This window comes from Crinia signifera, chromosome 6, assembly GCF_055691185.1.
Source record: "Crinia signifera chromosome 6, ASM5569118v1, whole genome shotgun sequence".
Lineage (NCBI taxonomy): Eukaryota > Metazoa > Chordata > Amphibia > Anura > Myobatrachidae > Crinia > Crinia signifera.
In genome coordinates, this window is record NC_139222.1 from 207742659 (window position 1) to 207759376 (window position 16718).

The following is a 16718-nucleotide window of genomic DNA, read 5'->3' on the forward strand; positions in this document are numbered from 1 at the left end:
GTGGGCATGTGTTTAAGTAGAGCAACTACTTTTGGCAACTGGTGTGGGTGTTATGTATAAGCAGAGGTACTACTGTCAGCATCTGGAGTGGGTATATGGTTACGCAGCGTTACTACTGTCGACAACTGGTGTGGGCACTACTTGTAAGCAGAGTAACTACTTTTCGCAACTGGTGTGGGTGTTCTGAATAAGCAACGCTACAAATGTGGGCATATGCAGGAGTACTCGGGGCATTATGTGTAGCATAATGTGTGTCAATGTCATATGGGCATTATAGTGCATGGCATATTATGTAAGGGGAATAACAGTGTGTGGCATAATGTGTAATGGGCATTATGGTGTTCTGCATATTGTGCAAGGGGCATCATGATGTGTGGCATTACGAATGTGCATTACTGTGTGTGGTATAATGTGTTATGGGCTTTGAGGTGAGAAGCATAATGTGTTATGGGGATTATGGTGTTATTGGTACTTTTATGTGACCACGCCAATTCCCCATGAAGCCACACTTCTATAATTTTGCGCGCGCCTTCGGCGTGCACTGTCCCTGTTTTTTTTCACACATGGCACCAAAATGGCTAGTTACGGCACTGGTGAATAAGATTGTGCTACTGTGTAGTGTAATTTGGAGTGGGAGCATTATTGTGTGGCCACACCCCTCCCTTTGTAAAGTTTGGGTGGGCGCAAATTTATAGTTTGCAGGAGGGCGACGAACCCCCTAGCACCGGCCCTGGGGGCAGGGAGAATTCACTGGTTTTCACACTCACAGTAAATATTTGTTTTCTCACTGAGAATATGCCCCAGCTGTTTGGTCACTTTTTACTGATGGGACAGACTAATCTGTCTATTATGGAAGGTTTGCTATACATCTTAGCAGACCTCAGGAATGCTTCAATTATTTTCTCTGTAGCAGAAAAGATACAAAAAGCTGTACTTTTATCAGGGTTAGGGTAAAAAACGGAACAGGTCAGGTCATCAAACTGTATCATTCCGGGCAGCGCACTACAAGCTCCAACATGCCACAGTTTGATGAATGAAGCCTGTCGGGTCCGGCGTTCCTGTTCCTAATTATTCCCCTTATATGACCATTATGGAAGGTTTTTCCATGGACTGCGCATCACTGAGGGAAAATGTATATGAAAAGTATATTGTATGATAATGGTCAGTGTGTGCAGTTTAACATAACAGCTTTTCTCAGTTGAGGGACAATATACAGCCACTCGGAAAGGACATTATACGCGGGCAGCATATACATCTTTCTCCACTGAGGGACACTATACAGCGGAAAGGACACAATACAGGACAGTATATACTCCCTTCTCCACTGGGACAGTAGTGATCTGTGATCGCACACACTGTCCGGCCCAGCAGTGTGCGTTGGGTGTAATATTACGTCTCGCCTGGCAGAGGCCAGGGATGTGTTATATGACGAGCGGCTGGCACTAGGCCCCGGCAGAGGGAGGCGTACGGCACAGGCAGCGGCCAGCGGCAGACTTTACTTTACTACTAGTAGTTATCTGTCTCTCTGTGTGACTAGTCTCTGACCTATCCTCGGTCTGATTACCGACAGGACTGGCAGGCTTTTCAGCCAATGAGATGCGTCCCCGCCTACCGCGTCCGGCTCCTTATCTCACTAGGGGGCAGTGTCGGAAGTGGCCAACGGCCCAGTCACAGCGCACCACGAGCCGCTACCCCGGTGATATAAAGCGCATGCGCCGTGCCCGGGCCTTCTCACAGCGCCACGTCCCGTACACCGGATCCGTCATGTTGCGTCCACTGCTTGTCCTCCCTGCCCTGCTCCTCGCATCCTTGGCCCGGGCAGACATCGCCGAAGAGAACGATGTATTGGTGCTGACAAAGGCCAATTTCGAGAAGGCACTGGAGAATCCTTTCCTGTTGGTGGAGTTCTGTGAGTGGATTGGGACGGGGAGATGCTGCGGCCCAGACAGGCGCTGCTCAGGGCGGAGGGTTATTGCGGGGTGTCTGTGCAGTAGAGGGGGGCACACACCCCTCCCCCACTGAAATTCTTCATCAACGTAGCAGAACCCCATTCCGGGTGCACCTGGGTGGGACCCTGTGAACGTGCTGAGGTGGATGAGCAGAGCTGTCAGCCAATCAGCGGCTTCGTTTAGATGTGTTAGCCAATCAGGAAGCGGAGGGCGGTACCTGAAGTTTGGTTGACGTGTACTTAGTAGTGTAGACATGTCAGTGAGAGTCCCGGGGGTTAGCGGCCTTCACAGCGCCCACTGTACGTGTATGGGCAGCATAGGGCCCTATATACCACACCGTACACCTTCACAACGCTGCAGCATTCATCTAACACTACATAGTCACAGATCAGGCTGGTCCCTGGCATGCCCCTCAGGGGGCAGCCATTGTTGGCTAGTAGCAATTAGGGGTAAGATGCCCCAGTTATGTGTCATAGTTCAGCATTGCAGTGTCTGGTGCATCATTGTAACTGACCACTGCATTGTGTATTGCACCATGTATTCCCAGACTGAGTTATCATTTCCCCGTGACTGACAAGCGCTTCTCATTCTAGGATCAACTGCACATCTCTGCACTCTAACTTGCTGAAGGCTATGTTTTGGGATTCTTCTGCAAGAGTGGTTAAGTAGCAGGCTGGTATTTAAACCAGAACAGTTTTCTAGAGTATGGTTTAATTTAACTTTCCATACATTTGCTTCCAAAATAATGGCATTGGGAACACTATGGTTACCATGACTTACTATATTCAATTGTACTGTATAGCCTGGTGTCATATGTACTGACTTGATGATTAACTAAAGGGAGTTATGTTCTCCTGTTTTCTAAGGCTGCCAGTGTGGCGGTCCTGCTGAAAGAGCTCTGCTCTGGGTTATTCAGAAGTAGCTGAATGTGTGGTATTGTAAACACTAGTAGATTTTGTCATTTTAGTTTCTGTGTATACGCTAGCTATAGAGGATGGACAATAGCAGTACTTATTGGCATAATATTTCTCAAGTTGCACAATTACAAATTTATATGTAAATTCCAAAAATGGAGACCAGTTGCCTGCAGGAAGTCACTAATATAAAGTCTAAATGCCAATGTCTGAAATAGCATATTAGTGCTTCGGTCCATTGTGTAATGAGGCAAACTGACAGTAATCGGGCTATGAGACGTGAAAGAGTACCTGATACGGAAGAAGGCAGTATGTAAGTGGATGGAAGCAACAGCTAGCAAGTCACAGGTCATCTTACAGCAAGATGGTGTCTTTCAGCTTTCCTGCAGCCTGATTCCACATAATATGGCATGTTGCCAGGCAGGTGGCTAAATCTTTTATCCTTTAAGACTGGGATGGGTGTGTTCACATGGAGCAGAGCTGTCCAGGTATCTTGTTTGAGTGAGGTTGAGGAAATCTAAAAGTGGTGGTATAATGCTGGGTACACACTGGAGTGGTCTCAGCCTGATGCTTCTGGTCAAACTGGAATGCGTATCGGGTCGTGTAATGCCTATAGCACAAAGCTGACTGGAAACATTTGAAGTGTTAATGCATGTATTGTGGAATATTATATAGGCAGTGTGGTGTTAATTTTGGAAGCTATTGGTGTTCGGTAAGGGGTGCACAAACTTTTAGTCAGGGCTATTTTAAATGCAGACCATTCCAGTGAGTACCATTGGCAAAAAAAAAATCTCTTAAAGGTATACAAAGCGCATCTTACTAGGGATGGCCATCACCTATCAATGTTCCCAAAACATCAATGGTTGGGACCTAGTGCTTGATGTATTGGCCATCAATAGTGGACGTCAAATAGTTTTCAGCCACTGATGGACGGTTGGCATCTAATGGCTTCTTTTTTTTTTTTTTCTTCCTGCCTGTCCACCATGTCCCTGGAATGCTGTTGTCCTGCTGGGAGGTGCACAATAAACATTAAGTAGGAAACTCCATGGTTCTTCTGTGGCTATTCGATAGTGGGAACAATCGATGATGAATAATTTATCACCATAGACAGTTCCCTCTTCAAAAGCACTCAATGTCCCCCATCAATGGGGCTGTGACTATGGCCATCCCTACATCTTACTAGTAGAAGAGATGAAAATCTATACAGTTATGCCAGACATGGCAGCATTAAGTCCCTATGTGCCCTGCTGGTAGTATGCTTTTGCAAGAAGAGGCAGTATTAAGTCTTGACATAGGTGTAAGTTTAGACTGTCAGGTAATCCTTTACAATGCAGTCCACTACAGGAGAAAAAAACAGATCAGCTTAGTATGGGAGTGTGAACCACTATGCTAAAATAGGCGGTGGGGTCTAGATGGGGTTGTCGGACTGGATTTGTAGTTATCTTGGGACACTGGGCTAGTACTTGAGTGCTTAATATACCAGAGCCCCTTGTAGGCCACACTGGGCTTAGGCACTCCTGGCTTTAGACCAGGGGTTCCCAATCTTTTTTGAATCATGGCACCCTAGAGTAGCACTGGTTTTGCCCATAAATAATTAACCATAATTTGAATTGGTACTTGACCACCAACCTGGGGCACCCCTGCAAGTGTCCCCAGGCACCCCAGGGAGCCATGGCACACAGTTTGGGAACCACTGCTTTAGACAATTAACCATAATAGTCCTGTTAAATGACCACTTATATCTGTCACCCCTAAATTGAGCATTTCTATGTCCCTGACTAATATTGGGAATTAGTCTTTATCATCAGTTGCTACTGCTTGAGATGCAGCCCCTTTAAAATAACAATCTAAATGATTACGTTCCTTCTACTGGAACTAAAGCATTTGCAAAATGTTAATCTCGTGCCTTTCTGCAACTTCTAGGTACCTGCTTGCCATTACTTCTGCAGATGGCTTGTAGTAATTATGCTATTTAAATTGTATCCTGTTTCAGTGTAGCTAAAGACTTCATACATTCTAAAGGGGCATACGCAGTGCGATTCTGGCTATGGCCTGGCTGATTTTGACTATGCGACTTCCCCTAAAGTGCATGGGGCTGGTTTTGACTATATTCACACGTGATTTGGTCTAACTCTATGGCCAAATACACTGTATGCTATATAGTCAAAATGGACTGCACATAGTTGTTACCAATGCTGCGTATTGTTAGTGCAAGCCCCTTAACACTGATTTTTGGTTAACTTTCCATACGAACTGGACTATAGTCAAAATTGCAGTGTATGCCCCTTTATACTTCAGCTATTTATGATGTGGTGGTCTGCAGCATGCCACATCCCTTGGGCATACACAAACTTGTTGCGCTCAGCTGTCTTGGCTTTTTTTAGGACTGGGTATTAACATAAAGCCACTTCAGTGATGTCTGCTTTGTGTAATGCTTTTAATGACTGCTTAATGTGGGCTTGTCTGACTCAACATTGCTTTATCTGAGTCTTTGCCATGGCTGTTGCCAACTTGAATATAATCATTCACTGGATCCTCTGAACATGGTGATTAGTTGCACTTTTTAGCATAAATAAGCAAACTTGCAAATTGCATTACAGATTGGGGTTGGCTTGAAATGCATTATTTGTTGGAATTACTTCATTCACAGATGCCCCCTGGTGTGGACATTGCAAGGCCCTTGCTCCAGAGTATGAAAAAGCTGCTAAGACGCTGAAGGAAGAAGGGTCAAACATCCGGTTGGCCAAGGTAGATGCAACGGAAGAGGCTGAGCTGGCCCAAGAATTTGGTGTTCGAGGGTACCCAACTATAAAGTTTTTCAAGAATGGAGACAAATCTTCCCCTAAAGAATACTCAGGTGACTGGTTTATTGAATGTGCTCAAGGATTTCCTCTGTATTGTGTGCATTGTTTTAAATGTCTGTAAAGCACCTTGAATCCTGTTGGAGAAAGTGCGCTATATAAATTAAACTAAAGGGCCCCATACACCTGCGATCACAATTAATTGCTTCTCAGATCCGGTGATTCTTTATCTTATTTTCCCAGATAAATGGTTTCTTCAATCTATTTGACTTGCCCACACACTACAGATTTGTTTCAGTGATCATCAGATTTTTCCTGTTAGACTGCCCACACATGCAAAAATGATACCTGTTTAAAAATCTGATACAGCAATCGATTGGCGATCCCTATTCATTTTTGATTGGGATCGCCAAAAGGGGAGCCCACACATTAAAGATTAATTGTGACAATCAACTCCAGAACGGAGGATTGTCACAATTAATTGCTGATGTATGGGGCCCGTTACTTACTAATTTGTTATTTCATGTACTGTAAATGTGTTTTATGCAAGATTAGTCCCAGAGCAATCTATTACTTTATACCAGTTTCAGTGCTTTAGAGAAAAAAAAACTTAGGCTGTCATTTCTATTTAACACCTTGTTTCTATGCAGCTGGCAGAGATGCACCAGACATTGTCAACTGGCTGAAGAAACGCACTGGTCCTGCTGCTGCCACCCTGGCTGATGAAGCAGCAGTGGCAGGTCTTGTAGATGCAAGTGAAGTTGCAGTTATTGGCTTCTTTAAGGTAAGCAATAAGAATAAATGCTTAATTTTTGTTCTTACCGCTTTTCAAGAGCTGAATAAAATTGTCAGTCTCTGATAAATCCGGATGGAGTACAGCTATCCACTTTTTGCATAAAGGAGACTGAGTGTATTAATGGTAACTACTACCAGGCAATGGGTAAACAGAAATGGCTGCTACCAATTAGAGTTGTAATATTGTGCATTGGGTTGTAAGTATGATGGGCTACAGGCTCAAGTTTTCCTTTCCATAGAGTCCTAAAGAATATCTCCTTCACTGGCCTTGCCACTACCTAGTTGTGGCTTTACGTCCTTAAAACGACAGCAAACTGTCTTGCATATGTTGTAAATGTGTGCATGTTATGTACAGTGGGGCTGTTTCTCTGTAACTTGCATGGAACTTTTTTTGTCATATGTATTATAATGCAGCTACTGTTCCTCAGGTTTCCAGTTCAACTGAAGTCTGTCAGAAGACACTTATTGGCATGCATGCACAATGCCCCCCCACCCCCTCCCCCTCTATTGTGGGTGGCAACTGCCAGTTATGCTGCAAATGGGATACTGTGACCATTGTCACATCCACTAATCTACATATGCAAAGTGCTGATCCTGCGCATGCACTGATTGGTAGTCAGACTTTTATACATTTCTGAATTGGGCCCTATTTTCAGAGTATTACTAAGCTTCTGTGCTATCCACAAGCTACTTTGTATATATGGCAGATTGTGGTAATATTCATTTTATCTTTGTGCAGAATACAGACTCTGAACTGGCGAAGGCCTTCCTGCAGGCTGCAGAGGCAGTGGATGACGTTCCTTTTGGAATCACCTCCAGTGACGCTGCATTCTCTCAATACAAAGTTGATAAGGATGGCATTGTCCTCTTCAAGAAAGTAAGTGCGTTAAATAATTTTGTTTGCTGGAGCGATTACCTGTGCTTATTAAAGATAGTGAATGGGTTTATTTATAACCTTGCCAGCTGTATTTTTGTTTGTGCTAAAACCACTTGGCTCATTTGACTTGACAATCTCCAGCAACTAAAACTAAAGTACAGGCAGTGACATGGACATTATAAAACCTACAACATGCCCTGGACTTCTAGGCAGATATCACAAAATGTGAGCTTTCAAGCTGACTTGTCACACATGGAAACTGTCGTCATATTGATTTACATTCCCTGTTTAAGCTGGGTGTATGAAGGCTTTGTTTTCAGGTAATCTATAATGTGACCGGTTTTGTATCTAATACCAGGCTTGCATATCTAGTACTTGATTATATGATAGTTAACAAGTGGGACCGTAGAAGCCAAGTCACAGTTCGTTGATGAAGGATTTCTAGCAATATAGGTGTCCACTTGAATCTAGCCTCCTTCCACGTTCTAGAGCCCTTTGTGCTACAGTCATGCCTTGGGAAGACTAGGAGTGTCTTGCAGTGACCTCTAGGCAATGCACAAACTGCTTTTGTAGTAATGGGCACACATATAAAAGAATGCTGCATATCTCTTTAACAGTCTGCTTGTAAGTCTCATTCTCAAATTAATGAGAATAAGACTCCATTTTGGCAAGACATCTAGTGCTAATTGAGTTGCTTTGGATACACCAGCTCACTCATGCCAGGCACCTCCCTTTTGCATGGTGTATTGAGGCAAGATGTATGACACGTTTTGTACCTAGAATTTCCCAGAATTCATCTAGGGTTGTGCTTCTAGCCATGCTGCTCCCAACTCCATCCCTCTTCCCTACAGTTTGAGGTTCCCACTCTAGACTTTCAAAAAAATTCAAGATTTTCCTGGTTCTTGCACATTTTGCTTATGTCTTTTTAGTAACACTCTGTATCTTCTGAAACTTTTCTGTACCCACCCCCCTCCCCAGCCATCTGCAATGTTAGAAATAACCTGCTTAATGTTATATAAAGTATTTCTGTTTGAAAATGTTCTAGTGTTGGTATGTTTACACTATATAGGACACTGATAATGGTTCTGTCATTTAACATAACTTTCTTTTCAGTTTGATGAAGGCAGGAACAACTATGAAGGGGAAGCAACAAAGGATGATGTATTGAACTTCATAAAATCCAACCAGCTGCCTTTAGTTATTGAGTTTACTGAACAGGTAAAATTATCTTAAACTGATCTTTGGCCTTTATTTAGTGTATTATGGCCTTTTATTTAGTGTATTATGGTCTTTATTTAGTGTGTTATGTTGGCTAATAATAAAAAAACTTGTCTAGACAGCACCAAAGATCTTCGGAGGAGAAATCAAGACGCACATTCTATTGTTCCTGCCAAAAAGTGCCTCTGATTATCAGGACAAGCTAGACAACTTTAAGAAGGCTGCCACAAGTTTCAAGGGAAAGGTGAGTTTGCAAAATCATATTAATGTAATGCAGGTAAAGAAAACACTGCTGTGAAGAGGCAATGTGTCTAGCGGTTTGTTTATTTTTTTTATTTACTTTTTTGTTTTTTATTGACCGTTTTTGTATTAAAACAAACATATTCCGACAGAGTAGACAAATATTGTATGGGGAAAAAGCAATATATTGGGTACACACAGGAGAATATATGCAGAGGTAGGAATTAAACAGTATGGTCTCCTTTTACCACTGTAGCTAGCACATTTCAGTCCTGGAGGCACCATCCGGGCATACATAACAGGAGATAATAGGTACTGCAGTCCCAAATAGGAGAAATATAATGGAAAATAAGTATCAGTCAAACTCTATCCTAAACTCAGTAATTCTATTACATAAAATAAAATACCCCCCCCCCCCCACTAAAACCCAACCCCAACTAAGGCGTACTTGGATCCCAATTAGCTTTTTTTTTTTTTTTTTAATGCCCGTTTTCTTAAAGTTAATGCATTGAGACTAGACAAGCTTAGAGCTGGATGTCTGAGGTATTAAGCACTGTCAAATTCCAAATGCTCATAAAGACCAAAAGTTCTGCCTCACTAAAGAATGGATGTAGAAATACCACATCTGACACAGGAGCACAGCATAAGTACAAGTAATGTATTAGACAATTATAATATAGTAGCTACTAGTTTCTTACCCAATTTTAGGCTTTAGAACGTGAGATGGTTCTTTTTGGGAATATATTTCTAATTGCCATTGTGTTATTTCCATCCTAGATTTTGTTCATCTTCATTGATAGTGATCACACAGACAACCAGCGTATTCTGGAGTTTTTTGGTTTGAAAAAGGAAGAGTGCCCAGCTGTTAGGCTGATCACCTTGGAGGAGGAGATGACCAAATACAAACCAGAGTCTGAGAACCTATCGGCTGAAGAAATAACAGAGTTCTGTAACAACTTCCTGGAAGGCAAAGTGAAGGTAAAATGTCATGTCCATTGAATGGTTTGGTTATGTTTTGGTTAGACTTGGAAAGTGGATAGTTGCTTTAACATAATTCTATATTCCTTTATAGCCCCATCTAATGAGCCAGGATGTGCCTGATGACTGGGACAAAACCCCAGTGAAAGTGCTAGTAGGGAAGAACTTTGAGGAAGTGGCCTTTGATGAGACCAAGAATGTGTTCGTTGAGTTCTGTGAGTACATGCTAACGGATGCCTTTGAGCCTAAATGTGGCAGCATTCTAAAGGTTTACCTCTTCCCGTAGATGCTCCATGGTGTGGCCATTGTAAGCAGCTAGCACCTATTTGGGACCAACTGGGGGAGAAATTTAAGGACGATGAGAACATTGTCATTGCCAAGACAGATTCCACAGCCAATGAAATTGAAGCAGTAAAGATTCACAGCTTTCCCACTCTAAAATTCTTCCCAGCTGGAGCAGGGAGAAACGTATGTTATGGACAGAGACCTACTTTGACTTAGCATTTGATGCCTTTTTACATGTTCTGTCTGGGTAATCTAATACTTGTTTCCCAGGTGGTTGATTATAATGGAGAAAGGACACTAGAAGCGCTTACAAAGTTTGTGGAAAGCGGAGGGCAGGACGGAGCAGCTGATGAGGTGAAGGCATAGTACCATATTCGTTTTGGTTTTAATGTCCTGTAGACTAAACTGACCACTTGTCCAATAAATATTTCTTTATCCCTTGCAGGATCTGGAGGACTTGGAAGAAGTGGATGAGCCAGAATTGGAGGATGACGATGATCAACACAAAAAAGATGAATTATAAGGATACAAAGCTAAAAAAAAAGCCAGACCCCAAGAGTGGGAGGGGTTCAAATGTTCTAGGAATGTCCTTTTTGTCAGAGCTCTGAAATCCAGGGAAACATTTCATCAGAATCTGTCGGTTTTGGGGTAAAGGGAGATGACTTTTATGGTCAGACAATAATATTTTTTTTTTTTTTTTTACACTTGGTAATCTGCGCAGATGTAAAGTTTAGCACTTGTTGCTTGTGTTGTGTGGTAACTTTTTATTTTTTAATTGTGAACTTCATACTGTAGATTGAATGAATGCATGGCTGCTGATCTAAAGGGTGCCCTACCCCCTCCCTGTTGCAGCAGCTCTTAGATTCTGTGGGACTCCTCCTAAGAAAGCAGGTCTACAGTAATCTCACACACAAAGCATCGTGTTTTTTTATATTTTCCATGTTGCCCTTCAATACTCTGGGTGTCTCAGTGGAAGCTTTCAGTATTTGATGCAGTGCGTGTGCCTCCCTGGTAACACTAATCATAAGGCTCCCAATGGACAGCATCCCCTCCAGTGGTACCATTCTGTATAATGCAGTTAGTCCTGTCCTGCAGGGCTCCAGCCTCTGAGATTGCAACATATGACACTTTTTGTTTGTTTTTTGTCACAATGTGGAAGGTTTTGTAAAAATTATTCTGGAAGCATTCCATCATATTTAAGTTGGGACGTGTATTGGCCAAATAAACTAATTTTAATAAACTGTTGGTCTATCAATTTATCTATCAATTTATCTGTCCATCGACCAAACTTTCTTTTTAGAACATTTTGGATATGGTGTGGCCACCAGTGTAAGTGGTAAATGCATGTCAGGGTCTTGCTGGTGGAGATGACTGCAGCCTGGCTAGTAGCATCTACAGCAAGGATGGGGAACCTTTGGCCCTCCTGTTTAACTACACATCCTAGCATGCACTGCTTCAGTTTGGCTATTTATGTTAAAACTGTTGCAGGGCATGCTGGGATGCGTAGTTCAACAGCAGGATGGCCAAAGGTTCTCCATCCCTGTTCTACAGTGTTCATTCAAAGTAGTCCTACACTGATATGAAACAGTTGGTAGTGGGTCGCCCCCCCAACAGCATTTACATAGTACACACTAGCTCATGTATAGTTACAAAAAGTATCTGATACAAATAGTTTCTTATGTACCCCCTCAGATTCTCTTGTTACAATTGTAGTCCGTGAGAAAACAAAGTTTAAGACAGACTTTAAGGTAAGAGGGCCTTGCTGCAAGCTTACAATCTATAGGCACATAGGAGGGAAACAAGGACAGGCACCAATAATAGCATAGCTTGTAGGTCCAGAAGAAAAGCTATAGCATGTCCCTCAGGGTTATGCATGTGGTAATCTTGCCTGAAGTGATTTTTCAGGGAACGTTTGGAGGCTTATTGTGCGTGGAAGAGCATTCCATAGGGTAGGAGTAGCCTGATGAAAGCCCTGTAATAGTGAATGGGAGCTAGTGATCCGTACAGAAGAGACACTGATCTTGAGCAGAGTGGTTGAGTTGGGACATTGAGATATATAAAGAAACATATGCTAGTGTAAAGGTCTGTTAATCTGATCCGTTTTGTGCTTAAACAGCACACATTGGATCGGATCGCATCCCTTGTGCATGCACTGCGATCCAATCCAATGTATAGCTAGTACAAAAGTATGTGCAGCACATACTTTTTGTACCGTACTATGTGATGCACGGGAGCGCGCATTGCATAGTACAAAACGGAGCCATACACAATGGACCGTGTATGGGCTCATTAAGGCTAATAGCTTTTATGTGAGTGCAAGTATTTTATATTGAATATGGTAACATACAGGTAACCAATGGAGGGACTGACTGATCAGCAGTAAGTGACAGTCTTGCTAGGAAGATTAGCCTAGTAGCAGCAATGGATTGCAGTGGTGAGTCTGTTCTTGAGAAGACAAGTTTGACTATTGCAATGAGGGATATAATGAGTGAATGGATAAGAGATTTAGTAGTGTCTTGTGTATGGAGATATCAGGATGGTAACTGTTCTTGACTGGTGGAAATATAATTACATTTTGGAAATACTGAGTATGAGGTGGTGGGAAGACATCAAAGATGAGATGACAGGTGTTCAGAGACTCGGCCCAAAACAACTGGTGACGACAAATTAAGAGTATTGCCCACATACAAGGGATACTGAAATCCAAAAGAGCTGATTAGTTTGCTAAGAGATGAGGTATCGTTTGAGAAAAACAGAGGACTGAAGACCTTTTGAAACTCAATGACAGAGGTAGTGAAGAGTAGATAAAGCATCGAACACTGAGCGATCAGATAGGCAAGATCCAGGAAAGGGCTGTGTCATTCAGACCAAGGGAGTGTAGTGTTTGTATGAGAGGAGTGTGATCAACCGTAGCAGACAGATGTAGAAGAATGAGTCGTGAGTAATGGCCACTACAAATACTTTTGCAATGGCACATACAGATGGAGCCTCTGTCATTTGGGCTGGTGGTGGATTTGCCAGCCTTCGGAAGGGGATGGGTGTGCACAAGACGCACGCGCATCCCCTTCAACCGGAGCTCCCCCCCCCTCTCTCTTCTAGTGTATGTATGTTCTCTTGACTTAGATTTAGAATTCTCAAGTAAGATCTTGGTTGTATTTATGGCATACTGATACATTAATGAACAATAAGTGGGGGGGGGGGGGGGGGGGGAAGAGAAGGGTATCCGGGGGTGTGGCTTGTACAGTCCTGCCTGTGTATACTAGGACTTGGTACCTTTTAGGGAGTGTGGCCTTACCAGAGTCCTGCACATTAGGAGCCTCATGTCTGCTACTGGATGGCTGGAGAGTCCCACCGTGCATAAATAAAGCAGTCAGTATTTTCCCTGCACAGAAACAAAATAACTCAACCAAATCTAATTCTATCTGCACATGTGATGTCTGTCCCTCTTGCAGTGCATGTGGTTTTGTCCATTTGAGAAGGAATTTGCCTCAGAGTGAACCAGAATAAGGCCCCTTGTTCTCGGCTAGGTCCATGGCTGCTGGAATAACTGCAAGAAAAGTATTGTGGTTGCTTATGGGATGCACATTTTTTTTTTTTTTTTTTTAAACAGCTGGCTACTTTACCCTTGGAAGGTTCTCTGCTACTCAATTGTGATTCTTAAGCTTATGGGAAAGTCTGTCAGACTACCCCAGAAAGATGGAATAGATTATTCTACCTATATCATCCAGACAACAGTTTAAGGATGTCAAAAGCTATAGACCAGGCTGACAAGATAGCACAAGAGGTTCTTTTGGAACATCACAACGTTCCTTTCCGCAGTCATGTACGAAGAATCCAGATAATGGAGTGGAAAATTTCTATTCAGGACAAATGGGTCATTGGTGTAAATCGACAAGACTACAACATATAATTTTTATAGTATCCAAAGGGATATGATATCAAAACAACCTAAACAGTATTCTTGTAAAAAAAAAAAAAAAACAATCAATGATGACGGGCACTAAGTGGTTACTTAGGCACACTAATATAAGCCAGTCAATAAATCAAAAGTTGAAAGAGTAGATTCCTTCTTAGTCAAAGTCTAAAGGTTCCCACACACGGTCCGTTTATCGGTTCTGTTTTGTACTTAAATAGCACGCATCGCATGCCTTGTGCATGCAATGCGATGCAATGGAAAGCATGTACAAAAAGTATGTGCAGCACATACTTTTTGTACTGTACGGTGCGACCAGCAATTACAATGGGGCAGAAAACGGGAGCGCGCACCCAGCGATTTATCGCCGGGGCACACTCCCAATCACTGGCAATATGGTCGCCTGCGACCATATTCCCAGCGATTATAGCACTTATCTCCCCCGTGTGTACACAGCATAAGTGTACTCCTAGATAGGAGATTGGTAGATGGAAGTGTAATTAAGAAATTCTGCTACGCCATTAAAATAATTTGTCAGCCCATCAAATCATTATTGGTTCCTTTGGACTTGAATTAGGTGTTATGCATTAATGAAACAACTCTTTGAACCATTACTAGAAAATCTTCTCAAATTCCTGACTTGGAAGATTGTATTTTTAGTAGCAATTATGTCTGCAATTAAAGTATGTGAATTATAGGCATGTGGATGGAAGAACCATACTTCACACTGTTGATGGATATAATGGTACCTAGGACATATCCTAATTTTTTCCACCCTAGGTGATTAATGGTTTCTATCTGAATCAGGATATAGTATTGCTGGATGTTTCCTTTTTTTTTTAAATTCTGTAATTTTTATTGGGTTTTAGCAAAGAAAAATACCAAAACTTTAACCCCATAAACTAGAACGGAGGCATCCTCGACATATACTGGAAACACAAATCAAATATTACAAGTCTTACAGAAAAATCAAAGGCATTAGGAGATAATTCAGACAAAGCAATGTATCTGCTCCCCCAATAACTGTGCCACAAAACCGGTAGTCTAATCCCAGAGGGCGCCAATCGGGTAACACCATACGGATCTGTGCAAAATGTACATCAATACATTAGTCAGGATAACGGTATAAGTTTCCATCTGTACAGTGGAGGATACGGAGAGCATATATATAAGACTGCAACGAGAGATAGATCAGTTCTGCACAGCATATATCGAAGCATCAGAATAGTAAAATAAAATAGAAATTAAAATAAACCAAAACAATCCCATCCCAAAAACCCCCACCCTGTATAGCCTAGCCCCCAACCAGGGCCGGTTTTAGGGTGTCCGGCGCCCTCCTGCAAACCATACATTTTGCGCCCTTTCACATTGCCATTGCAACAAGCTGCAGCCCGATTGTAGGAACATGCGCTCCTATGGAGGATCTCTGGTGCATGTACATGTATGCATAGACCATCTCAGTGCTGTGTCCGCAAAATGTTGCAGGCACTAAAGGTGCCCATACACGCTGCGAGAATCGCATACGTTATGGGCTAGATCGCATGGCATGCATGCAATGTGTGTGCGATGCGATCCAAAAGCAGTACAAAAAGTATGTGCAGCACTCGTGACTGAGGGGGGAAAGGAGGGCAGAGAAGGACGTGGCGATGGAAGAAGAGGGGAGGAGATATAGGGGCGGAGTGTTGAGGACTGGCAGCGGCACTGGCACAGCACACTGAGAAGAGGGAAGGAAGGGGAGGCGGCGCTGCTGCCTGTTCGTCATTTGATTGACAGCTGACAGGCGCAGGGAGCAATGGGTTGAGGGCGGATCCAGACATGACATCCAGGCATTCACAGACAGCGCTACATGCCTCAGCACAAGTGTCCGTGAGGAAGCGGGGCAGGTCGCAGGAGGAGGACAGTGTGTGTGCGGTGCAGGGAGCGGCTCAGCCTCTCCATACTGCCGCCCACTGTCAGACAGGCGCTGTGGGCAGCGTGCAGGAGGCAGTGACAGTGGGGCTGAGGCAGCTTTAGCAGAGCAGGGAGGGAGACAGCGCCTTTTCAGCATGGCGCCTCCCTGCTTTGCAGGAGCTGCTGAGTGGGTAGCGCCGGCCCTGCCCCCAACTTTAGGTATACCTGGATCCCTTGAACTATCTAAACCTAACCCGCCAAAACTACTCTAACTTCCCAATTAAATATCCCAACCTATCACAAAAGGAGAAGGTAAATTTGTGGTTTTAGCCATTAGTAGTTCCAAACTACCCCATTAGCTATTCAACCTCTCTGCTAATCTACCCCTCCTATCCCACCCCACCCGCCCACCTACCTAGGCCCCCCCCATATGTAATAGAAACGGATAAGAGACACATGGACAGTCACAGGATAAGTATTATCCGCATATACCAGTAACCTCATAACTATATGAGCTAAAAGGAGATTAATTTTAGGATATTACAAGTATATACCAGGGGCAATGGACTCAGTCCTTATATGTAGGTGAACCAAAATCTCTCCCCCGCCATCATAATAAATGACTGCGCTTGTCCTACATAAAATATAGTGTAGGGTCACACAGTATACGTTGAAAAGGATCTACGGCAAGGGTAGAAACAGGATATATACATATACTGGCATTAATAAGGACAAATGATAATAATGCTACAAGAAACGGAAATGAACGATGAAATGGATATCTTAAAGGGCAATATAGTATATATCATTAGTCCGGCCAGTCCTCAAGTCCATATAGTAAAGGAGAAGTGACACTAA

The 16718-nt window shown here is 43.0% G+C and overlaps 1 protein-coding gene across 1 annotated transcript; it reads left to right on the forward strand.

The window, feature by feature from the left end:
* Positions 1 to 1687: 1687 nt before the first annotated feature.
* P4HB (prolyl 4-hydroxylase subunit beta) lies at positions 1688 to 11298 on the forward strand. The gene is made up of 11 exons (XM_083148709.1): positions 1688 to 1909; positions 5514 to 5720; positions 6315 to 6448; positions 7199 to 7336; positions 8450 to 8554; positions 8673 to 8798; positions 9572 to 9772; positions 9867 to 9987; positions 10059 to 10240; positions 10328 to 10411; positions 10503 to 11298. The coding sequence occupies exons 1-11, from the start codon at positions 1711 to 1713 to the stop codon at positions 10578 to 10580; spliced, it is 1575 nt and encodes a 524-aa protein (XP_083004835.1). The 5' UTR covers positions 1688 to 1710; the 3' UTR covers positions 10581 to 11298.
* The last annotated feature ends 5420 nt before the right edge of the window (positions 11299 to 16718 follow it).